Source organism: Athene cunicularia, assembly GCF_003259725.1.
Source record: "Athene cunicularia isolate RWA chromosome 1 unlocalized genomic scaffold, athCun1 chr1_part2, whole genome shotgun sequence".
Taxonomy (NCBI): Eukaryota; Metazoa; Chordata; class Aves; order Strigiformes; family Strigidae; genus Athene; species Athene cunicularia.
Genome location: NW_020799092.1, coordinates 29,055,239 through 29,080,071, shown reverse-complemented (window position 1 = coordinate 29,080,071; position 24,833 = coordinate 29,055,239). Strand labels below are relative to the sequence as shown.

Here is a 24,833-nt window from a genome sequence, read left to right as displayed (position 1 = left end):
AGCTTCTGATCCCAAGAAATGATAAATGTTGAGATGGTCATCAGTTTGATGTAACTGCATTGAATGCCCCATCTCTCTCCTTTCTTTGTTAAAAGAAAATCAAAATAAACACATGTAGAACATCATAACTGAAGTGGTTCTGGGTTTTCAGATGAAAACACTTAGATGGTAGAAAATTAACATCTCCCCTTACAGAAATAATCCTGTCCTGGTGGGTTATTTTCCCTGCATCATCCTGTTATTTCAGAACTTGAGCTGTGTTTTGTAGGTCACTGTCCTCTGAAAGAGCTGTCCCCAGCAAATTTTAGACATTAGCATTCTGATAATGTATGCACATGTGGTATACACGTAACTTAAAAGTCCGTGCACCACGCTATATCACCACCATATGGAAACCTCCTTTGTCACTGAGTCCAGCCTTCCACAGACCCTGAATTGACCCGAGCTTGTTGCCTGAGCTTCTGTAGGACAAAGGCTTGTGGCTTTTCATGGCTGTGCAGATGTTGGAAGTGAATGGCCTTCCTAGGAGAAGTATGTCAGAGCCCCAAGAGATCCTTTCAAAGAGCAAAAATTTTCAATAGCCAGAAATGAGTGGGGGCGTTCACAGGGCCGCGTGAACACTCTCAACCTCCAGCTGCCTGTCCTGCTCCTCCTCAAGCACTGCAGCTCTGGGGCGGGTTCTCTCAGTCCAGCATCACGGGTCTAAGCCTGGACAGGAGCTGACATGTGCCAGAGCAAGCTGGGCTGAAAACTGTGGGCTTTGAATCTTGGTATGTGAGGGATTTCCTTCCTTGCACCCACTGCGGGTCACTAAGGACACAGCTGCATGTCTTCGGTCTGCGAGGCTGGGAAAGCATGTGATCGGCGAGGAACACCATGCTGAGTGTGGGAGGAGAAGTGTGTGTCAGATAGGTGTTGCTCTGTCACCCAGTGCTGTGCCTTCAAAGACAGGAAGAGGTTAAAACAGAGCTCGAGTCTCTGGGAACTGTGCTTAATGGTCAAGTCATGGAGCATGGACAGAGATTTCAGGCAGGAAAAAATGAGCAAGAGAGGTTTTTTCTGTGAACAGACTATGGCATGTATTCGCATCAGATCTTTGGCAACAAGTGCTAGGTTTCTGCTCACTTTTCAGTGTTGATTAACTTTTTCTTGTCAGTGTCAGTACTCTGGTATCAACAAGTGTGGAAATCCAAGCGCCTTCTGAGTAGTACTGAGTCAGTTCAGGAGCAGCAAGTCGCTCACTGGGAGCAGAGGGTGCCAGGTACTGGTGCGGGCTGCAGCGTTAACTGAACGAGATACACTCCGTTTGTGGCAGCCTGCAAACATAATGTAGTCACGTAAAAGCTGGTGTTAGACTCTTGTGCAGTGGGATGTATTTTTCCTGTGGGTATCGTGAAGATAGCATAGAGGCATCTTAAGACTTGACCCCCTGGTCTTTCCCTAGTGAATAAGGGATAAAATTCCAGAACATGGGACAGGAAATAACTACTCCAGTTTACTCAGCTTGTTGAAATGCCCTGAGGGCATTTGCTGGGCCTTTTGCTGTCAGATGTATGTCCTCCCTCTGCTCCAACCCTGTGATGTTGTGGTGATTGAATTGGGAAGTGACATTTGGCGATGACTCCCCTTCTTCTATTGTAATCTGTCCTTAAAAAAAAGTAATCCTAGCCTCTTCCCTTTTTGGCCCATAAATGAGCAGGGTGGCTGTGCTGTGCTTGGAAGTGAAGGTCATCATGTGTCCAGAAGCAAAGCCAACAAGGTTCCATCTTCTCTCCCTGCAGGCAAGGAAAGTGACGGTGAAGACTTCTTGAATTCAGGGTCTGTTTCCACAGTTTTATTGGACACACCAAGTCTGACTGACCCAGAGAAAAGCCCATCCTCAACCCCAGTAACAGCATCTCCAATCCACGATGAGTTTAATGAGAATATTCACGAAGAGGTATCTTTTTTTCTTCCTCATTTAATGCAATCACTCCTTGAAAACATTGCTTGTGCTGGATTCATGTTGCAGATGCCAAAACTCAAGTTTCCAAAAAGATTTTCTTCTGGTTTACACAGTTTTTAGTAATGTCCCATATTGTTTTGGAGAATGTAGTTTTCTTGTAAAGGCTGATGAGGAGTTTCATTTGAGTTCAGTTAAATTTTTTTTCTTAATCATTAAATGGGATCAGGAGACAGCAAATAGCTGTATTTGTTATGAGAATGGGTCTAAACCTCTTTTCCTGTCAAACATAGAAATTACTTTTCATATCAAACATAGCTGTTTTAGGAGCTGCATTTAATTTGTCAGGAACTTGAAGTAAACATGTTGGGACTTATGTAATATATCCTGTCATATTTAAAAGGATGCAATCATCATTACATCCATTCAGTTAAATGGCAGGTAGGTTGTAGTCCTCCATGCACCCAGCACTGCTTTGCCTATTGCTTCCCACCCTAAATTGATTGAACCCAAATAAAAATCTATATTTTTATAAGAATTGGCTTTGTCTGATTATAACATAGTCCAATCTCTGATTTTTATAATCACATTTTCCAGTAATAAAACTATAGATCTCTCCTCTTAACACTGAGTCAGAGCAGAGACTTGACTGACTTGCTTGAGTTACAGCATGAACACACTATGAAGAAAAATAAATTAAATGTTTAGCATCTTTTTGGTGTTCTCTGAGTGGCTGAGGACAGGGGTAAACCTGAAAAGTGAACTACCCTTCATGGGGTCCAGGGTAGAGGTAGAGTTAGAAGGTAGTTTGGGGAGACTTGTGAGATTTTTGTCCGTGCTGTAGCTTATCTGTGCAGTGATTCACATTCTGTCTTCAGTGTCATCTTTCAAGTAGTAAATCATTGTATTACAACAGAAGAAAAAAACACTTTTAAAAATCTTGATTCAGATCCTTCCTCTCATAGTTTATCATTACTCTTTTTTCATTTATGACTGCTTAATTCTAGCTCAAAACTATGTAACACATATTCTTTTTAGAATTCCTTACAGATCCACACCAGTATTTTACAGATTTCAATTCCTTCTTTTTCATCAACATCCAAGAGCTCAGAAACTGTTGCAGAGAAAGTGAAAACACAGCCTAGGCCAGATCCTGCAAGTGAAATGAGGTATTATTGTTTCCACGTATTTTTCAATTGTAAATCCAATATCCTGTGATGTTTAATGAGAATAATAATCTATCAGTTACTGTATTGTCAAGACATTGTCTTGTTATGTTCTTGAAGTGCATTGATTAAATCTTTTTCAGTAAGCAAGTGTACTAGTTTGGTTGCTGTTGCTTGTAGCAGCACTCATACTCTGTACCAGCTGCTTTGCAAGGAATGAACAGAAGGAGAGAAAAAACTGATCTAATGTAATGAAGGACACAAAATCATTATTTTTATCTAGGCTTACATCATCCAGGTCTGGCTGAGATAGTGTTGGCTGTGCTAACACAAATGCATTCCTGATGATTTGCATTCAGACATTTTCCCCAGTTGCTAAAGTTTGGTGTAAGGCACTGCCAAAACTGCAACACAAGGACTGTCCAGCTCTAGCCCTGAGCTGTTAATGGAGCACCAGAAGGAAATCCAGGCAGCGTTTCAAACCATCAGAGAAAGATATTCTTGCTGCTCTCATTTGGCATCATGAAATGCAAAGATACTTCTTCATTTGCTCTTAGGAGATTTTGAAAGCCAGACGAAATGTGTGGGCGCAGCGTCCCGGGGAAGGCAGGGTGGGGATGTGTGGCTGCACCCCGGGGCTTTGGCTGAGCTGTGGCTCCCAGAGAGGGGCCCCTGTGCTTGGACCCAGCAATGGTGAACTCTCCTGGGTGAGAAGTAGCTGTCAGCTTCCTGCAGCTTTTCTAAGCCTGCACCCTCCTTGCCTGGGTGAGGAAACCCAGCCCCTGCAGATCTGGACTGGGATGCAGTGAGTACTGAAAAGCACACCGGACTCACAGCTAGGCAAAGGCTACACTTGGGGTTTTTATTTTGGGTCAAAATCCCTGGCTTTATCTAAATGAGTATCAAATACTAAGAATCCAGAGTCAAGGAAATCTTGTTGACTTAAAACAATCATTAATCTCGATGTGAAAAATCAGTGCAAGCACATGTTGATCTGTGGTTTTTCCAGTTCCAGCCAAGGAAAGCATCCTATCCAGAAGACCAGCTTTGCTTGGTTTCTGCTGTGCTGTGCCTCATGTAGCTTTAGCCATCACCAGCAGGGATTTCATCTGTGTCCTGTCTTGGAAAAAAACAAATCACTGACTTGCAGCAAAATGCCCTGCACTGTGGGTGCCTCCCAGGGAGATGGTGACCTCCACTACTCGGTGCTGCTGCAGACCCTGTGCACATTGTAACCTCTGTGTTTATTTAAACTGAATAGTACAGTACTGTCAGAAATTTAGAGTGCGAGTTGTCTTTCCTGGGAGACTCGAGTTCACCTTTGCCTTTTATCTTTTACAAGACTTGCCACCGTAGAGGGGAAAATTTGACGTTGTAGTACCATAGCAACTAAGTGAAAAAAGCAGGTTGAGATAATAGGGTTTCTGTATTTGGATAGGATCCCCAAATCCCTTACTTGTTTCGTATCTTTTTTTGTTTTTCCAGTGAAGGACGATCAAGAGGTTCCTCCCCAGAAACTCAACTGTGTGATAGTCCAGCGTAAGTATCATAATCAAAAATGTTTAGGAAACATATTTGTATGTGATTGTCCACTTGAAACCCCTCGCAACACGCCCCGCTTACTTTACATACACATGTAAATATGTTAACTAATTCTAGCTAAGATGATATTTAGTGGTGGTAGTTTTCTGCTCATGCCCTTTGTTTTCGTGGTCATTATTTTTCCAGTGCTTTATCTGTGCACATGTACAGTTAATTTCTTTTACACTGTGAAGCATCTCTAATTGGGTTGTAGACTGTCAATGTACTTTGAAATGCAGATTTTTCCTTAGTACTTGCCCATGTGATTTGCTTTTTTCTTTTGATAGTGGGGGAAGGGTGATCAGCTGACTACAGTGAGAAAATAATTTTAATTTCTGCCACATAGCCATATTCCCTAGGGAAATCAGTGGGACTATTTATGAACTTGAGTCAAAGCAATTTGTTAGTAAGGAGCCTAAGTCAACAGGGTTTATCTGGTACACAGTGTGAGGCTCAGCAGCTGTTTTTATTTTGAGTGACTTAGTCAGTGCCATGAGACTATTCCCAAAGCCAAATGCTACTCCCCTTATGTTGGTATAAAGATAGGTAACTTTGTAAAAATGCAGTGAAGTTACTCATAATTTATATCTGGTTGTGGGAAAAGCTTTAGTGGTAAGTTTCTTTTCAACCAGACTTAAGTGTTCTAGACTGTAAATCCCACCAGAAGTTGGGAGATACCGGGTCCAAAATGGAAGATGGAACTGAAGATAAAATACTAAAACACACATGACATGCTTGATTTAATGTACTTGGCTTCTTTAAGGATTAAATTAGTCAGAAGCGTGTTGCTAAAAATACTGGTTTTCATAGCTTTTGTTTATATCACTTCCTTTGCCTGTGTAACTTCTGCTTGTTCTTCTGAAAATAAAACATTAAATAAGAAGCTAAAAATATTCAAAGGTAGGCATCATGTCACTGAAGCATTAGCAGCAGTAATTACAATGTGGAAGTTATTACTTTATCTCAACAAATTCTGTGAGATCTGATCAGTGTACTGACTGCTTTAATTCAAAATGTCTTTGTTTTAGTATATCTCATCATGTATGATAATGCTTTCTTTAAAGCTGATTCCTGGAAGTGTATTTATCTTGGCAAATTTCATTCCAGTAACTTGGCTTGGGTTTTATGTTGTTTGTTTCAGAACTTCTTTGCTGCAGAAGTCCAGCAGTCTGAGCAGTTTGAGAAAAGAGACATCTGAAGTGGTTGGTTTGGTCTCCTACTTCCTCCCACCCCCTTAGAAATAGAGGTGATGTCTCTGTTGTGACAGTGACCCCGGGGACGCTTTGTTGCTGCCTTCTGAGAAATTCTGAGTCAGAGTAGGGCTCCTCACGTCACGTGTTAACAGTGGTCACACACATGTGACATCTTCCAAATTTATTAAAGGAGAAGGCACCTTTTTTCTTTTTTTTTTCTTTTTTTTTTCTTTTTTTTTTAATGAGGTGTTTACTTGAGACTCTCTTGCTGTGTTTTTCCTCAAATAATGAGGTTTGGGGTTTTTTTTAGTTGATATGTTTTCTGATTTAAGACAAGAAGAAATGGAAGTCCCACTACCACTTCCTACCTGTGTTTAAGGCACATAATTTTGCAAGGTCATGTAATTAATGCATTGTAAAATACAGTCTGGGGTGCCTGTATGTTTTAGGTGCTTGGGAACAGAATAGTGAGCCTTTGTATGTCTGATGATAACTTCAGTTTAGGTCTCCAAGTGACCAAAAGCAGGTAGCCTCTAACAATGTGATTAAATCAGGGTAATTCCTGTGCTCCTTTTTGATAGCCTAAACTCTTAAAAGTTCCCAAGTTCCCCCATACCCAAGCTGCTGAGCTGTGTCTTACAGCTTGGGAGGGATGTTGACAGCACTGAAAATGTCACCAGAACTCGATGATGGAAGCCACAGTTAGTTCATGTGTTAGGGTTTGGGGGGTTTTTTGTTCGTTTGGACAGCCAAGGAGTGGAGGCTGTGGATATTTTATCTACTTGGCTTCTATCCTGTCTGATTCCTGCTTTGGGTCCCCTCAGCCAGTGTGTCCATTAGTGCCTTAACAGACTGCATGTCGCTAATTATGTACAGAGCTAATCCTTTACAAAGTTAAACCAAAGCGGCCGTATTTTCATGTCAGCTCACTGACCTCAAAGACAGCAAGAATTAATCTGTGTGAAATACAGCTCTGAAGAGATTTAGATTAGGGGGAAAAAAATAGGCAGGGAAGAGTATTTCAGTCAGTGTTTAACTGAGGGTAATCATAATGAATTGAATACTGGCCATAAACCAATGTCTTTAAATGTCTTTCTTAACCCTTCCCAAACAGGACAGAGAGGCTGCGCAGAAGCCGACAGAGGTAATGTGTGTGTGCGCGCTCGTGTGCGTGCGTGGGGAAACACAGCGAGCGGGTGTTGAAAGGCTCAGCTGTGTGAAATTGCAGCTCCAGAGGGGGAATGGCAGACCTACAGACAAGATAGCAAGGAGTATATGATGGTTGTCACCATCGCTGCAGTTCAGGCTTGCACACTGGAATGTCTTTCAGTCCGGTTGAGCATAGGGTTGCCATCTAAGCTAATGTTTCCCCCACAGATTCTACCACTAGATAATTAGAAAAGCTAGCCATTAAGTATTTTTACTGACTCTGTAATTACCTTTGATTAGTATCTCTTTAAAAACCTTTGGCTTTCCAGATTGTTTTCTATGACTACCAACTGTGTTCCTAAAAAGACGATCATTGCCAAGCAGTCCCCCTGTGGCACAGAACGGCCATAGTTTGCACACAACAATTGATACCTATGGGAGACCAGAGCAGAGAGGACATACCTCAGATACCACTTGTAGGGTGGATGCTGTGTCGATTCAGCAAAAGCCAAAGGATCCTGTTTGGGTTGTAAATGGTTTGCTTCATCCTTCTTAAAGAGACAGTAAAACAACCAGCAAGGTTAAAACCTCTGCTTTCTTGGTTAACTGGTGTGTCTGATGTCTGTCTTGGCATTTATACTCCTTGCTTGATTCCTAATTTCCTCTTAGCTTTGGCAGTGGACATAGTTAATTCATTAATTCTGAAACTGCAGAGCAGGGATAGACAAAAAGAGCTGTCTGACACTTGGCAGAGAACCAACATACTATGGGGGTCTTGTCTCTCTCTTTGCTTCCTGCTGCCTCTACAGCTGCCAGTGGGAGAGACAGCAACCCTGGAAAGCTGGAAAAGTTCAAAGCCTTCCAGGACTGTATTTTTGCCTTTTCCATACCTGTAAGCCAGCCTTGCAGAAACTGAGAAACATCTTAAAGAAGACAGGTTACTCTTAGAAGGTAGTGATAGTAATCCTGGGTTCCAAACATATTCAAATGAAGATCTTGTTTATGTTTTCTTTTATGGCCTTTACATTCTGTTTTCTTGTAGTAACAAATGAGAGGGGCTCTCCAGATTATCTGGCAGCAGTCACTTTGCAGCCTTGCAGTTCCCCGATACTGAATCTTTATTTCCCTAACTTGATCAGGTTAAACCTCCCGTGGAAGGTAATAATTTCGCAACCCTTCCTCCAAAGTCTCCTTCTCACGGTGGCACAGGCGATGAGGATAGTTTTGGTACCCGTAAAGCCAGATCTTCATTTGGACGAGGCTTTTTCAAGATAAAAAATAACAAGAGGACTGCGAGTGCCCCCAATCTGGGTAGGTATTGTGCACCTGCATGCAGATTCTGTGTACTTTGAAGGGTCTTAACAGCTGTAACTGTCTTAAGAAGCAGGAAGGGTAGCCTTAGTCTCACTGTGACTTTGTGGCACTTTTCTCAGTAGAATGTTTGGAAAATATCAAACAGCAACAAAAAAAAAAAAAACAGAAAAAAACCCAAAACCCCAGAAAAAAACCTCACTGATGTCATGAAGTATTTGCTCTGTGTCAGCCTCTGCTATGATACCTCCCTGGCATCTTGCAGTGGATTGCAGCTGTTTTGAAATGCTAGCTGGCTGGCAGTAGTTTGCAAATGGGACTTGTGGGCTTTTTTCCCCCTGTCTCCATCCTCAGTTTATCCTACATAAGATTTTCAGATGTACAGAAGTGCGGCAGCAGCACTCAGTCTTCCTCTTTATTTTTTGTGTGTTTAAGCAGCCTTGCAAAAGAGATGGTAACAACAGGAACAAGATTCACAAGTTATTCAAGCTTGTGTTGATTTTTGGACATGTAGTGGAGGGGGAGTTGTTTTGATAATGTAATTTGATGAATTTGCATGACAAAGAAATAAAATATTCTGCTTAATGCAGAAGTTGGTGTTGCCACCAACTGAAATCCTACTTGCATTCACTGCTCTGCTGTAGGAGTCTTTCCACTGTTCCAGGTCAAGCATCAAGGGAGTCTGTGCATCAGATCTACTGCCATTCATCTAAGTTTTTGGCTTTCTCTTGCACAAGACTTAGGAATTTATCCTTCAGAAGCCTTAAGGGGGATAGCTTCTGCTTTGCTGAGTGGAAGAATCTCCTGTTCTTGCTTACTCAAAGACAACTTCTGACTGTTGTTCAAAAGAAATAACATACCTACACATTTATTATACATTGTCCATTTTTACCTGTGACATATAGCATGAGAACTTGCTATCTTACTTGGAATAGATGTACAGTTTATTCTGAGGGTTGGACTCTTTGTTTTGGTTTACTTCATGTGTGCTTTTGTGTAATCACTTGTTTCATCCTGAAATGAATTTGCCTAACCAAGTGGAGTACTTGTGGCTGTCATAATGGATTGGAAGATGGGCCGTCTAAGTCAGGCTCCTGTGAATACGAGTAAGTTAGTTATGTTATCCAGATTTCAGTGCTTTCATCTGTAAAGCTGGTGTCCAGATACTTTCCAGCTCACAGGAGCTCATGTGAGTCACCTGCCCCATGTATCATGGAGCAAGTGACCTCCCTGCACTGAAGTGACTGCAGTGCTGTTTTACCCTCTCCACTGTAGAGCTCTACTGCATTTCTTTTTTTTGTGAGAGGGGGATTAACATGGAATTGGTAATCCTAATCTCTGTGTGAATTCAGCATTGCGTGTGGCGCATGTGTCTCATGTACCTCCCTCCTTTTGTCTTGTGTTTTGCTGATATAAGTTTTGAACTGTGTTTTACCTTGTCCCTCTGCGTGTTCTCTCCCATTGTGCTGCGTGTGGTTATGTGCATTGTTTGGATATCTGAAGATCGCAGTCGAAGTGCAAGTGCACCTACTTTAGGTATAGTAATCCTGCATGTCTGCCTGTACCAGCGCTGTCTTGTGACTGCTGCTAACAGCTGGTTATGGCCACACACTTTTTAGACAAGAACTAGACACCAGAGCTCTGCATCGAAACTTTGTCCATCACTAAAAGGAGTTTTCATGTAACATTTACCCTCTGCTAAAAAGTCAGCTGCGCCATTTCTCAGTAACTGCTACTAATGAGAGAGATTGCGGGTTAATTTGCAGAGACCTTTGCCGTAACTTTGAGCACAAAGTTACCCACAGGCCAAGCTATCAGGTGGGTGTGGGTAATGTTTAAATACCGGAGGCGCCTTTTGCTGTCACCTGTCCTGTGGCTCCTGGAAGAGCTTAAAGGGTGGCAAAGCAGGGAATGAGATATATTTTCCAGGCATTCACTTAGGGGACTACTGGGGGGGAAGGATACGTAATTCCTCTTCTAAGATACATATAATAAACAGGTGAGAAATAACTGGGGCAGATAGGGATAGAGCCATTCACATAGTAAAAACCAGTCTTGTGATGTGTGTGTTCCCTGAGTGGTTCTGGCAAGAGCGGGTACAACCTGCAGGGTCCTGCTTTAGCAAGCAGAGCTCTGTCAGTTGTGGGGGACCGTGTAGAGCCAGCCAGTGTGCCCCTCACTGATGAAGAAACCAAGTGATCTGGGCCCTCACAATTTCCCCTGTGGCCCCTTAAATATTGGCTGCTCTATGGGGTTGTGCATGAAAGGGAGCGAGGGACAAGGAGCAAACGTTGCAATACCCGCAGCTCTCCGCTACTAATGCGCCCAACCTTGTCCTGGTATTCTCTCTCTAGAACGCTGTTTAAACATATTTTTTCTAAGCTAGCACTTTTTAAATACAAGTAAAGCAAAAACCACAAATGCAAAAGCCTGGTTCGACGTTAGTGCTGTCTCTCGCAGGATCCATTTATCAGTAGTGGTCAGACCAAAGTGCCTGGAAATAATCTGTTATGTGACCTTGTTGCTTCACTGCAAGGTTTAACACCTAAAACACTGGTGGAAAACGGGACATGTTCAGCTGTATTCTGGCTGAATCATCTGAACTTTGCCCAGAAGAAAGATACTCTGGCAAAGCCTGCAGTTTGTTGCTGTTTATGGCACATTGTGGCCGCCTCAGCGTTCTCTGTGGCTTGAGACCACGTGTCCCAGCAATACATGTGCTGCCTGGACTTGTGTGACTTGTTTGGTTTTCTTCTGGAAGTCTGAGAGTCCAGTTAAAAAACAAATTATGGTCATCTAATTATATGGCCATGTTAAAAGATGATAAAAGTAGTTACAGGCCTGACTGTCAGCCTGCTGCCGGCTGCCTTGCCACGGCTGCTTCATCTGAACAGGCTCGTGCTGTCACTGTTCCCCAGCTAGTAAGGGGCATAAACTCCACGTGGTAGTTTTATTCAGCTGTCTGGCACTTGCTGGCATATCGCTGCTTACGTAGCCTAGTAGATACTGCAATTCTTATGGTTTTCTTTTAAAATTTATCTTAAAATAGTTTTCTTCTTTGTTAGTTGAGCTTTTGGGGACAGGAGCCCTCAGGTTTGTTGTTCAAGGATTTAATGCTTTTAGAGTGGGTGGTAATGTGTAGGGTCTCTAACCAGAGATGCTTTGTGTATCACTCAGAACATGTAGTTCAGACAGAGCCTAAACTCCATGGTGCTTCTCTGCAGAGGAACAAAATATTCCATAGTTTGCCGAAGTGAGGGGAAAAGGGCCCTTCTGCTCCTGGAATTTCCTGGATGGGGAATTTACGTAATACTGCAGGTTACTAGGAAAGATGCCTGCAGGGAAATTACTTATTTTTCTGTGCTTCGGGGATGCACAGCAGTGAACTGTTTCTGGGCATCCATGTGCCTCAGCTCTGGCTGTGAAAGGACTGTAGGAGCACTCCCCAAGGAAAACTAAACTTGGGATTTAATTCACTGATAGATTCACAAGGTGGTTTTTGCCCACCTTGGATGCAAGGCACTTAACTGGTGCAGAGCTTTGCCTTGCCCAGTCAAGCCCATGAAGGAGGAACGCGTATTGTTTCTCCTGGATTTTCCCATCCTTCTTTGCCCCATTTTCTTAACATGGTGGTTTTCAGTAATTTTAGCAAGAGGCAATTCCAAGTTCAGGAGTGTTATCTGTACAGTCCTGCGCAAGTGGGTCTTGATGGGCCTTTTGTTTTCCAATAGCTGAAACGGAGAAGGGATCTGCAGATCACTTGGATCTGGCTGGCTTGCCCCCTCGCCCAAAAGAAACGGATAGTCTACAGATGACACCACCTTCTCCAGATTCCAAGAAAAAGGCCAGGGGGATCAAGAAGTTATTTGGAAAGTAAGTAAAAGATGAGAAATAACCATTCTTCAGAGCTGGGTCTTATGCAGGGGTTTGCTGGGAGCACATCTTCCCTTTTTCCCCCTTCAGCCTGTGGCTCCATGGTTTACTGTCAAGAGCAGGAGCCAGTGTGGCATTGGAGAGAACTAACAGTAGGTTGGTGGCAGGTAGAAGAAGAGCTACAAACCCTGTAGGAGATCTCACTTATATTGGTTACAGCAGCAGCAGCAAGCCTTTTCCTTAGCCAAATGTGAATATGCTTTCTTCCTTTAAACTAGGCTTAAAAGAAGTCAGTCGACCACCTTCAACCCAGATGACATGTCTGAGACAGAGTTCAAAAGAGGAGGGACAAGAGCAACTGCGGGCCCAAGACTGGGCTGGTCTCGGGACCTGGGGCAGTCTCACAGGTAAGACAAGTGGTGCAAAGCGTGACGGTGCCCGCCTTCCCCAGCCCTGGTAGAGCACAGGGTCCAGAGGAGGAGTGCAGTGCCCAAAGGTCCCCTCTCCTGGCAGATGGGACTGGGTGGATCCAGGCTGCTTCCTCCTCTGAGAGATGTTCTTTGCAGGGTGGGGTTGGCCGGGTCGTGGGCTCCTGCTGCCCAGCAGAGCCTGCCTTGCTCACGGGAGCGCGGCTGGGGGGCCACGTAAAGCAGGGTGTGAGCCCTCACCTGGCAGGGGCAGATACTTCTCGGGTATGTTGCCTGCTCTTCTGGGTATTAAAGGCTAAAATGAAACACTGTGGTCTCACTTCAGAGTTTTAGCCATACGAAGCAGCAGAGGTCGTTTTTTTCATGAGTATTAATAGACCGTGTTTATTGTGATAGTGTCAGAAGATCAGCAGCCCGAAGCACTTCATGGTGCTCACAGTTCAGAAGTAGAGACACCTCCCACAGGAGGCTCACCTGGCGGCCTGTCGTGATGCATGTTCTCCCCTGGAGATTGTCCCAGCTCCCACAGAATACTTGTGAATTAGGCTTAGGTTTTGGTTTTATCATTATGTATGAGAATAGGAGATGTGAGGCATGGGATTTATCAGTCTTTTTTTGGTCAAATCTGTAGTGAGCTGGACACGCCATTCGCAAAGTGGACGAAGGAGCAGGTTTGCAACTGGCTTCAGGACCAAGGGCTAGGCTCTTACATAAGTAATGGCAAACACTGGATACTGTCTGGGCAAACGCTTCTGCAGGCTTCTCAGCAGGACCTGGAAAAGGTGAGAAATACTGGAAACACTGCTTTCAGTTAAAGGTACAAAGAAATTGCTATTTCTGTGCCTGTAAATCATGTCAGTAAAAATGTAAACAAGATGAGTTTTTAAAATATTGTCATCTGCAGCAAAGTCAAATCCGTTTCTTTTTTGTTGAAGTTTCATAGAAATGTAGTGTTCTGTAATTAAGCTAATAATTACAAATATGTGATTTGACTTCATTAAGCATGGACATATCAGTTGGCTATGCCACCTTCTAAAAGGTGAGAATGCCTCATTATCCTGGGTTTGTAGCCCTGATTCATTAGCCCTCGTGTATTGTAGTTATTTCATGTCTGTGTGAGAAGCGTGTATAAAAACTGCTGGTTTTGTCTGATTGTATTTTCTGCACATTTTACACAAAGAAGAATGAGGATTTGTTGCACACAAGAGGATCAGTCTCTTTGTCTTAAATCATTACAGAATTATCTTTTTTCTAGGACTAGAGTCAGAAATAAAAGTTGATTCAATTTATACTTTGAATCCACAGTATTATCTAACATTTGAATTTTCAGCTTTTAAAAAATCACTCTCCTCAGCAAATAGTAAGCCTGCTTTCTCAATTATGCAGTGAACTAATTAAAAATTACAGTTACACTACAAGTGGAACAAGAAGAGTGTGATATGAACATAGTGGCTTGTTAACCAGAGTTAACATTAACTAGCAAGTCCTTGTGGAAGTGTATATGGGATTGAAGAGATCCTGGAATGGCTGCACTTGCAATTAAAATGGGGAAGGTGTTATGCATTTGGAAGTATTAATAAATTTCAGTAGTTCATGGGACCTTCACATGCTCTTAACTAAATAATTCTTTTAACCTAAGTGGGAGGGAAGGAAATAATCCTATCAAGTATTTTTCTGAATGCTGACATGGTTTATATTGTGGGATTGTTTTAACCTGGTATAAGAATGTTGTGGCTGACATTTTCCTACAGTTTGGAATCCACCACATTTTGAAATTAATCCACCACAGTGAGTGGGCCTTTCCCTAGTGCTGAACACGTGCTAAAATGATGCTGATACTCAGCAAATATAAAATAAACCTGCTAAGTCACCAGCAAGTCCTGAGTACAGTGTGACTCTCTGAAACCATTTGTAATTCAGCAGAGGGAGAAATAAAATACAGTATTGTCTCTAGGATTGACGCTTTCTTTCCTTTCACAGGAGCTTGGGATAAAGCACCCATTGCATCGGAAGAAGCTTCAGCTCGCTCTGCAGGCGCTCGGATCTGAAGAGGAAAACAATCATGGGAAGCTGGATTACCACTGGGTTACCAGTAAGATTTTATTACATGCGGAAGCAGCAACTTTAGACAGGCGTTCCTAATTATGGCTAATTTAGGGCTCAAAGAATGAGAGCAACACTGAGTGGTGCCAGGTAACTTTGCTGCCACACTGACATGATCATCTGTCTCTGCCTTAGGGTGGCTGGATGACATCGGCCTCCCCCAGTATAAGACCCAGTTTGATGAAGGAAAGGTGGATGGCCGAATGCTCCATTACATGAGCGTGGTGAGTAAATGGCTTTTCTTCTCCTGACATGTTTTTCATGTTCTTAGTTTCTCCCTAGTTCAGTGCATGCTGGCATACCTCCAGATAGCTCGCTAAGGACCGCTTGAGACTAGAGAGTCCTGCTTTCACCGTGCCTACTGCTGCGATGGCATAGATGTTAAATTCATGTAACACCCTCCAGCATCCCCATCCTGGTTTCTGTGTTCCTCCTGCTCCCTTTGGGTCCATTCACCAGTGACAGCAACCTTTTTCGCACCCCTCAGCACAACCAGTTGTGCCCTACCACACACCTCTGCCAGCAGCCTTCTCCCTCCCCACCTTCACCTCCTCTCAACTTCCCCCAAGCTTTTCGTGGCAGCAGCTCCAGCCCCAGATGCACTCCCTGCCCCGCTGTTTACAGGGGGAAGAGAGGTGAGGCCCCAGGACTCAGCCAGCTGCAGCTGGGGAGGAGGCACCACCATTGACAACTCTTTCCTCAGCCCCTCTGCCGGAGTGGCCACTGGCCAAATCCCGGCTGGCAGCCGGGGCAGCTCTGTGCCAGCTCTTGCATCGCAGATGGCCATTCTCCTGTCTGTCCAGGGAGAGCAGGACCAGAGGGGGACCTGAGGGGGTCCAGTGTCCGCAAGGAGCCAGAGAGCTGGATCACAGCGATGCAGCTTGTAGCTTCCTGGAGCAGAGAGTCGGTGCCTCTCTAGAGGCCAGCAGACCACTGTGCATCACTGTGGGCCTGTGTTAAAACTTCTACAGAGGAATGTAGAAGTGCCTCATGGTCGTTGTCTCCACATGACTGAATCTACTAGAAGGAAGCTAAAGTTAGGGCTTGCTCTTACTTGCTTTTGCAGTGTCGCAGAGGCTAGACCAATGCACATGTAGTGTACCAAAAGTGGAGACTTCTCTCCAACAGCTAAACATCTCACGTGTCTCATGGGACCTTCTGACAATAATTTCAAAGCTGTTGAATGGTTCCTAAATCAGATCTTCACATTTTCTGGATGATTGCAGGGAGAATGCTGAGGGACGTCAGAGAGTCAGAGGCATCGGTGCCACTAAAAGGATGTGTGAGAATGTCTGTGTGCTTCATTTCAGCGCTTAAAGGACACCTTGAAATTGTAGTGGGTGTCCTGAGTTAAGCTAATGCTGATAGCTGTAACTTACAGAAAACAGAAGGCCTGCAGTAGCTGTAACCTGTAGAAAACAGAACACCTGCGAGTATTTCCTCTGTTCCTTCCAGATTTAAAGACACTGTCTTAAGGTGGAAGAGCAAACAGAGTAAGCAAGAGACAAGAATCATGCATGCGAAGTGGGCGATCTTGTGCATAGCAGTTGTGCATGACACTGATGTGCTCAGACAGTGTTTGTACACAGAAGGGCGCAAATTCTGTGGTCACAGTTGATGCAGCTGGGCCTTTACCCTTCAGGTTGTTATTAATAGAAGTAGGTGGAATTTTTTTCTTCAAAAAACATTCTGTCTACTTACCTATTCATGTGGAAATAGGTGAAGAAAACCCACACAATTTCTTTTGAAGAAAATTGCAGTTTTAAGAGCCAGCTTGTTTGAAAATGGTCTACATGTATTAGCTTTTCCATAATGTATTTCAAAATGTTGAGCACACCATCAGCTCCCTACTTTATTACTGGTCAGGTGAAGCCAACCCAGCAGGTTTCCTTTGTGTAAAGTCTCAGGTAAAATGAGATAAGACCTTTCTTCTTCTCTGGCGACACAAATGCAAACCAAGCATCGATAATACTAATTCCTTCTGTATAACAAAAGTTGTCAGTCACACTCCTGTTCTCCCATGAGCCACACCATGGGCAGAGTAAAAGGTGCCTTTTTTATGCTCTATTTGCATGTGTTTTGTATAGGCTTTACAGTAGCACCAGGAGGAAGCCTAGGGTTGGTCCATCTAACTCTCCTGTAAACAGCAAGGACCAGCCTGCCTCCACTACAGGGCGTGACTTTGCTGTGGAGTCCATGGCAGTCACATGTTAAATACTGCTTTATGTAGTGGGGTTTGGTGGTTTTCTTCCTTCAGTGTTTTGAGTTTGGACAGTAATCTAAAAGTAGGAGGCAGTTTCTTCTGCTTCTTAAGTCTTGGAGATCTGATGCCAGGAGGCTACATTGAGCTTGGTCTTGTTCAATCCTCACCCAGTTAATAACGTGGATAAGATGCAGCATAGGCTGTAACGTAAGGGAACTTTTAATATTCAACAGTCAGTCTTTTTTGTGTTAAAAGAAAGGTAATAGGTGGACAAAGGAGGGATGTGCAGCAGGAGCTTTGCCTTTTAAATAGATATTCTTCCTGTCACTTCCCTTTCATTGTAGATCACTAGGGATATTTTTACACAGAGTTTAACCATCAAATTTTAACAACAGATTCAGTGTAAACAACCAACTAAATACAGCTGTGTGCAAAGTATGAAGGAATACTTTAAAAAATCTTGTCAAGTTACCCTGACTCAAAATAAATAATAGCAAATATTATTTTATAATAAGTAAAATAGCAAACCATGACATAGAAACTCTACTCTTAGAATCATCTTAAGGTTAGCTGAACACAATGAACTGTTTGAGTAAGCAAAGAATCTAAATATTCTGACAAAATAGAGTCCAATATCCATAGCACATAAGTAATACTGAAACATATTAAGCCGGGTTAACCCTAGCACAAGGATGCATAAATTTATCTAAGTTAGACAGCTTGCAACAGCAGAGAATTGGACTTTGAGACACTTGGCACAGTTAGGACCCAATTACGGCGGAAGGAGTGGAAGTCTCACAGCAGGTGACTGCAGTTGCAGTGCAGGGGAGGATTTTCTCCTGTAACACTCCTGGAGCGACAGCAGCAGCCAGGGAGCTGATAGGTCTGTCTGGGCCTGTCACGTCCTCCTCCTTACAAGCTTTTCATGGCTGCCACTCCCTAATCAGAGAGAATCTGATGATTTTGGTTTTGAAATGCTAAATTTCTGGGGCTGGCCATTGGAATGAAAACAGGGACTCAACAAAATGTGACACCTTCCACACTATGTAGATTGTAAACTGGTGGCAGGTCAGGGTGTTGGGTAGCACCAGCTGCCTTTTTTAACCTGTGAGACTCATCTAAACCTTCTGTCTCCTTCACCACTGCCCACCACATCTCCTGTGCCCCCTTGGGTGCTAGAAGGCTCGGTCTCTCCCCTCCTCGGTGGTTGGAAGGAGTCCCGAGTACAAGGAGGAGAAGAAGGAACTTCAGTGGACCCAAAGCAAAACTCCTCCTTCCAGCTGCAGTCACGAAGGGAGGAACTAATCTCTCCCATCTCTGGACATCTCAAAAAGCTACCTGTCCAGCCAAAGGCACAGTTGTCAGCGCAGAGAGGGACACTGAGGCACCATTTCGTCCCTTGGCATGGCATGCAGGGATGCCTGATGCTTTCCACAGATGCTGGTGGGAGCCTAAACAGCCAGTCTGTGCTTAGATATAAAATAAGTCCCTTTGTGAGATGAATGTTTAAGTTGAAAACATTGCACGAATCAAGCTTTTGGAGAAAGAACTGACTGCTTTTTTAGTATCACTGATGTGTTGCAGGAAGGAATGTGGCTGTGCCTTTGCAGGCTCTTGCCCTGCAGTGTATGAGAAGTGGCTCGTTCCGTGCTGAAAGTGGTGTGGTGTGAAGGCACAGCCAGGTTGCCTTGCAGTGCCTTGTCACAGAACCAACCTTCAGGCTGCCCATGGTCCAGCATGCTCCTGTGGCACACAGGAGGGGGAGCTGGTGCTCCTGGCCACCTGCCCTCCTTCCCTCGAATTGTAGCAGGTGCCTGCACAAGGTAGGAGCTTGGTGAGCTGGGGCCAAGGTGATTTAAGGTGAGCCTTTCCACAGCCTGAGTATGATCACCTTTCCATCATTCAATCACTTGTGACAAGCATTTCAAAAAACATTTATCATTTGCAGCTGTGGGAGACCAACCTGACACACCTTCATATTTTTCTTCCCTCTTTTTTTTCATTCTAACCATACAGAATGCCTCAATTTTCAGGGTGATTTATTGTTTTCAGTTAGGCTTTTAGCTGGATGTTTGTGGTATTAAAACTTTTGGCAGGATTAAATGCAAATGCCAGGTGAGTCTGATGTGCTGTGCAAAGCTGTCCTGGCTCTAATCAGATCGCTGAGGGTGTGTGATCTCACCCCTTCCCCTCCTTGTTAGCCCAGGTTTTGTGTACTAAGCTCTGTACTCCATGTGAAGAACATTGCTCAGGAGCTAATACAGTACAAAATGGAAAGCTTTTATTTTGGGACAGATGGTTTGATGTTAATCATATGTCTTACATATTAAAATCTTACCCCAGAATGTGTCAGATGTGCCATTTTAAGCCAGGGTCCAAAGTAGTCTCTTCAGATGCTGGTTCCACCAATAAGCATGTTTATGTTTATTAACTTCACCTTCCTCTTCAACAGGATGACTTGCTGTCCTTGAAAGTTGTCAGTGTCCTCCACCACCTCAGCATCAAAAGAGCCATTCAGGTGTTGAGAATAAATAACTTTGAGCCCAACTGTCTGCGCAGGAGGCCGTCTGATGAGGTACTGCTTTCAGATGAAGCTGGGAAGAGACTAGGGTTTTTTCCCTGGTGTTTCTGATTATTCCTGCTCTGCACTTTCCTCCTGTCTCCTCCTTCCTCTCATTCTGTTTCATTTTCGGTTTCCTTTTTCTCCTATTACTCTTCAGTCTCGTGCTCTGCCATCAGTACCTGGAACGCTACTAACTTTCCTCCACCTGCCATGGCCCCCGCTTCTCTTCCTAGCTCACAGCTGGCTGGTTTGGCCCAGTCTCTGATGTGCTCTGGGTCATCCCGATCATCTGATGAACGTAAATCGTCTTGATCTCAGCGCACTGTTGCCATGAGTCTTGTGTAACTCTCTGGAAAATGGATGGCTGTGTTAAAGTTTTCTGTGTAAGAGGAGTTGGCCCAGTGGCCAGATGGAAGACTGCCATCAGCTTGTTTTGGAAGCTGTATAGGGCAATGCATGATGAGGCAACCCAGACTCTTGGATTTAGATTCGCAATGCGTATCTGTAAGAAAAGCACAGCAGCTCATGGAGCTAGCTAAATCTTCAGTTCTACTGCTAGAAGTTGCAGGTAGTCCTAGTGCACAGCAGGATAATGGAATGACGTGAAGCATAATACAGACCTGCCCCCTGCCCAGACCCACCTCCACACTGCTATTACTGCAGCAGAGCAATCCAAAAAGAGGGGTTTCTCAAGTGCAAGGACTTGCATTCATGAAGGGCAGGAGATGTTTGCTTCAGGGGCTAGGACAGCTGAGTCGGGGAGTCTCCTTAACCGCCTGTTCCTCCTGCTCACAGAATAACGTCACACCTTCTGAGGTCACCCAGTGGACCAACCATCGCGTGATGGAGTGGTTGCGCTCTGTTGACCTGGCAGAGTACGCGCCTAACCTGCGTGGGAGCGGTGTGCATGGGGGACTGATGGTAAGGGTTTAGGCTGGCTTGTTCCATTTTATTTTAAAAAAATATGTCTGAGAGTCACTAAAGCAAAGTTCTGACATTATCTTTGCTGCACACACCTTATGTTCTTACTCTGCTTAATAAGACATTGCTATCAAAATGTATTACCCTACAGTTTAAAGATCATTAATGTCCTGGGCAGAATTAGAGGGGGCAGCAGTGGGTTTGGTTATCCATATTCCCCTCACAATTTAATTTAGTTATGGCATTATCAACCTCCTGTCCTACAGTGCTGTACACTGTTATCATGCTGTTAAACAGCCACCATATTCCTTCCTAGACCTGGATATGTTCTTATTTTGTGAGGAAGGCTTGTAACTTTTGTAAAAATTTGTGATTTCTGTGTCAAACCAGGATTGGTTTTAATTGCTCTAGCATCAGATACTCCAGACAAGATTTATACTTTGCAGAGGTTTGTTGTGTTGATTAAGATCCCTGCTCCAAATATTTATGTCTGTTATTTTCCATCATCCCTCTGGCTACATTTTCCAGAATTAAAGAGGATGGTGGGTAAACATTTTGTGGCAGCTTCACACATTACATGAGTTAAGGGTGTTTATTCCTTTTTTCTTGCCTGCCCATTTGTTTACAACTCAAGAAGGAAAACCTGGAGGTAGGATTTTACAAATCCTTTAAGTAGTTAACTCTCTTTTCTCTCTCTTTGTTGTATGTTTCCTCTAAAATACAAACAAAAACCCCAAAGCAACAGGTAGGAGGTGACCAAGATAGATGTGCCTGTTGATGTCCTTGAGACCTCATCAGGCAGTACTGGCTTCATTCTCTGTGGTTCGATTAATAGGTTCTGGAGCCTCGTTTCAATGTAGAAACCATGGCACAGTTACTGAACATTCCACCAAACAAGACACTACTGAGACGACACTTGGCGACTCATTTCAACCTCCTCATTGGGCAGGAGGCCCAGCAGCAGAAACGTGAAGCCATGGAGTCCCCAGACTATGTCCTTTTAACAGCAACTGCCAAAGTAAAGGTAGGTCACTTGTCCTGGGCTAGTGTGTGAGCTTCCAGGCAGATGTTTACATCTCCAGTGTGCTGGTTTTATCTATGTTTGGTGGGCAGTTCAGTAAGGTTTGAAAGAAGGGGCTGGCTGCTAATGAAAGAAGCACGAGAGCGGGACTCAGCAGATCTGGGTTTGACACTTGTGTCTACCATGAACACACCACACCTCAGCCTCTCGTGCCCAGGCAAGAGGTACCACTCCTGTGTGTTGTCCTTCTGTCTGTACTGAGACACGTTTAGGAGGGAGACTGTCTCTGTTCATATGCTCATAGTTTAATGCAGTGGGATTCTGATCCCATTTGGTATCCTTTAAATGGTTTTGTCTTAACAGTGGTAGAATGAGGGGACACATCTTGTTCTTTCAGGTGCAATTATCATGAAATAACAGCTATTTGGAAGATCTTTGTTTAGATCCTTCATAATTGAAACACCAGTGCAAGAGATCTGTTAATTCTTTGCTGATTCTCTAACTTCCTGTCAATCTTCTCTTCAATTGTAAGCCAAAGAAACTTGCATTCAGCAATTTTGGAAGCCTGAGGAAGAAGAAGCAAGATGATGTGGAAGAGTATGTGTGTCCAATGGAGCTGGGACGGGCATCTGGAAGTGGGTCAAAGAAGGGTTTTAAGCCTGGCCTGGATATCCGAGTGTATGATGATGATGATTTGGACAGGCTGGAGCAGGTAAGTCAGTTCTAGCAGTTTGGAGTCCTTGACTGTGCTGTCAGGCTTGGTGGAAAACCTCCCTTTTCCCAGGGAAGCCTTCCTTTTGCTTTGGCCCCTGGAGGTCGTGGCTCAGTGCAGCTGCCCAGCGTTCTGAGGGGAGCGTCTCTCGGCCCGAGGAGGTGCAAGCAGTGACTGCAGCACACTCAGGACCTGCTCTGGCACAACTGTCCTCTCGCGATGGGGCACGGTCCTGCCTCGCTCAGACCACGTCAGCTGTGTTACGTCCACTCTGTCATGGCATGCAGTGAATTTGAGTCGTTATTCATGATCTGTCTTTTGTAGATGGAAGATTCAGAAGGGACAGTGAGACAAATAGGAGCGTTTTCTGAAGGCATCAACAACTTGACAGTAAGGCTTAAAAGGGGGGGCCCTGTGGAATAAGATCTCTATTTCTGTAAGATGGGTATAAACCCCTTGGGCGAAGTGCCACTGGTCTCTGAGGGCTGAACTATATAAGTACTATGAAATTACAGGTATAGTGAAGCCTCATCAGAACTAGGGGTCAGTTGAGGTCCTTTTGGTTTTGTACAGGGACAGAAGGGAAAAGAAACACCAGCAGTTTTGGAAGGTACCTGCCCATCCTGGCAGGGAGGTTTCCCCACCTGGGAGTGGTGGCCCGTGGTTGCCATCTCTCCTCTCCGACTCCCTGCGCTCCGGGGAGGGCAGAGACTTGGCACCCAGTTGCCCTTGGGCCATAAGTTGCCAACTGAGGGTCACGGCAGATTTACTGGGTGTCGGCCCAGCCCAGGCCTCCTCCCCATGCCGTTTGGGCCAGCAGACAGCAGCGAGCTGTTTTGTCACCAGCACGGGTGAGAAACGTCCTCAGCAGAACAAAGCGGTGTCTGGCAGGGTTGAGGGCGCAGAAGCAGAGCGGCCCGGGTGCCTGCATTCAACTGTGAGGGCCTGAACCTCGGCTCTTCTCTTCTCTCCTTTCCCTTCTAGCACATGTTGAAAGAGGATGAAATGTTTAAAGACTTTGCGACTCGCTCTCCCAGCACCAGTATAACAGATGAGGACTCCAACGTGTGACAGTAACTACCAGGCACTGACAAAGGCTCACTTTCCTGTGTGCAAGAAACGCCATCATTCATGTGACCGGCAGCAGATCTCGTACATGACATTGCTCTTGCTTCTGTTTCTTAGAAGTAACTCTGGGGGGTGGAGAATTTGAAAAGAAAAGGAGGGGGGGAAAAAAAAAAGGTGCCTACTCTAAAAGTTGCCATAAGAAACACACAGACACTGGTGAATGGTAATTGTTTTTACTATATTTAATGTACAAACTGGTGATATGTTTCAGAGTGTTGCATTTAAATTTACGTGGTATGATAGTGCTCCTTTTGCTTATTCATGGCCTCAGATAATCCCTTATACTGTTTCAAGATAACAGATGATGTTAGGTAGAAGTACTGTGTCTGTGGATATCGTGCATCAGCTTTCTCTAGGCTCTCAGCTGAAAAAAGATGTTACTGCTCTTTTTCAAGTGCATTTGTTTGGTACAAATACCAGTTCTGCCCTTCCTGTGACATCCAGTGCAGGATTTTAGTAATCCAAGCCTTGCACAAACTTCCCAGTAACTTTTTGACTGTTGGTCTTATTTTTATACTGTTTTATAAAAAAAAAAAAAAAAAAAAAAAAAGAAAGAAAAAAGAAGTATATGAAGAACATATAAAAGCGAAAGTTTAAGGTGTAGGGGAAAGGGAGAGGGTTGTAAAAAAAACTTATGCCAGTTTGCATACCAGCTGGTTACTGGAAAAGGCAGGCTGACCTTTGGAACTGTTTGCTTTTGTTCCTTTTTACTAAGTGCACAGTTTAATGATCTTCCATTTGGGATGAAGCAATTACAAAGCATGTTTCTTCTAGCAGTGACTCATATGGAAACTGCAGATTTTAAAACATGTTCTTTCTTGTTCTCAGCAGCAGTAGTTCTAGCACTCAAACAGGGTTCTTAACACTTCTGTGACTTTAAAAATTTCCTTAAAGTTAAGAGTACTTCCTGCATATAGAAGGGATATTTCTGTGCTGTGACTAACATAAAGATGGTGTAGTTGCAAAAAAATCAAAGTTATATAGAGAAATGTATAGGAAATATATTATTTCATAATATTAAAGCTAAAGTGGGACTTTTCCTCCAAAATTCAAATATCAAACATGTTGCTCATTGTTTTACCTTCTTAAAGCACAGCTCCTCTGCTTTTGAAGATCATCAGATTTTGAAAACCCTAACTAGCCAGTGGAAATCTTTGGTCAGACTTCGGTATTGCGAGGTGTCCTAGCCAAAAGCAAACAACAAAAAGTAACTCTTGTTTATTACAGTGGTTATTCCTATGGTGTTGAATGTCGCATGTATTTTAGCACAATGGCATGAAGCTTCTTTGCTTTGTAAAGGCAAAAAAAGTACAGCTGGAATTGTTTCTTGCAGTGGTGTGTTGCTTTCCCAAGCATTTGTCACTCGTTTCATCGCTCTCCTTACTGGAAGTGAGGCTGTTTCTGACACGTGGCTGGTGGGGATGTTAGATTTGTGCTGACTTCCTAGATATTTCTGAAACACTGTTAACAAAGCTAGGTTCTTCCAGGGCTACCAGGGAGCTCCCATCAGATATTGGAGTAGATTGGAGACTCGTTCTA

The 24,833-nt window shown here is 43.9% G+C and overlaps 1 protein-coding gene across 9 annotated transcripts in view; it reads left to right on the top strand.

Moving 5' to 3' along the window:
- PPFIBP1 (PPFIA binding protein 1) overlaps positions 1-23,859 on the top strand; it is a 112,155-nt gene extending 88,296 nt beyond the window's left edge. For 7 of the 9 annotated variants that reach the window (XM_026861707.1, XM_026861733.1, XM_026861715.1 and 4 more), the window contains 18 exons: positions 1,782-1,939; positions 2,981-3,111; positions 4,594-4,647; positions 5,831-5,891; positions 6,997-7,026; positions 8,171-8,342; positions 9,846-9,878; positions 12,074-12,215; positions 12,494-12,622; positions 13,275-13,425; positions 14,624-14,735; positions 14,882-14,970; positions 19,402-19,524; positions 20,308-20,433; positions 21,269-21,457; positions 21,987-22,166; positions 22,491-22,556; positions 23,151-23,859. In XM_026861707.1, coding sequence (XP_026717508.1) covers positions 1,782-1,939; positions 2,981-3,111; positions 4,594-4,647; positions 5,831-5,891; positions 6,997-7,026; positions 8,171-8,342; positions 9,846-9,878; positions 12,074-12,215; positions 12,494-12,622; positions 13,275-13,425; positions 14,624-14,735; positions 14,882-14,970; positions 19,402-19,524; positions 20,308-20,433; positions 21,269-21,457; positions 21,987-22,166; positions 22,491-22,556; positions 23,151-23,237 — 2,033 coding nt within the window. In that variant the 3' untranslated portion in view covers positions 23,238-23,859. The remainder of the gene's footprint in view (positions 1-1,781; positions 1,940-2,980; positions 3,112-4,593; positions 4,648-5,830; positions 5,892-6,996; positions 7,027-8,170; positions 8,343-9,845; positions 9,879-12,073; positions 12,216-12,493; positions 12,623-13,274; positions 13,426-14,623; positions 14,736-14,881; positions 14,971-19,401; positions 19,525-20,307; positions 20,434-21,268; positions 21,458-21,986; positions 22,167-22,490; positions 22,557-23,150) is intronic. The other 2 variants (XM_026861752.1, XM_026861744.1) reach the window with 1 other exon arrangement.
- The last annotated feature ends 974 nt before the right edge of the window (positions 23,860-24,833 follow it).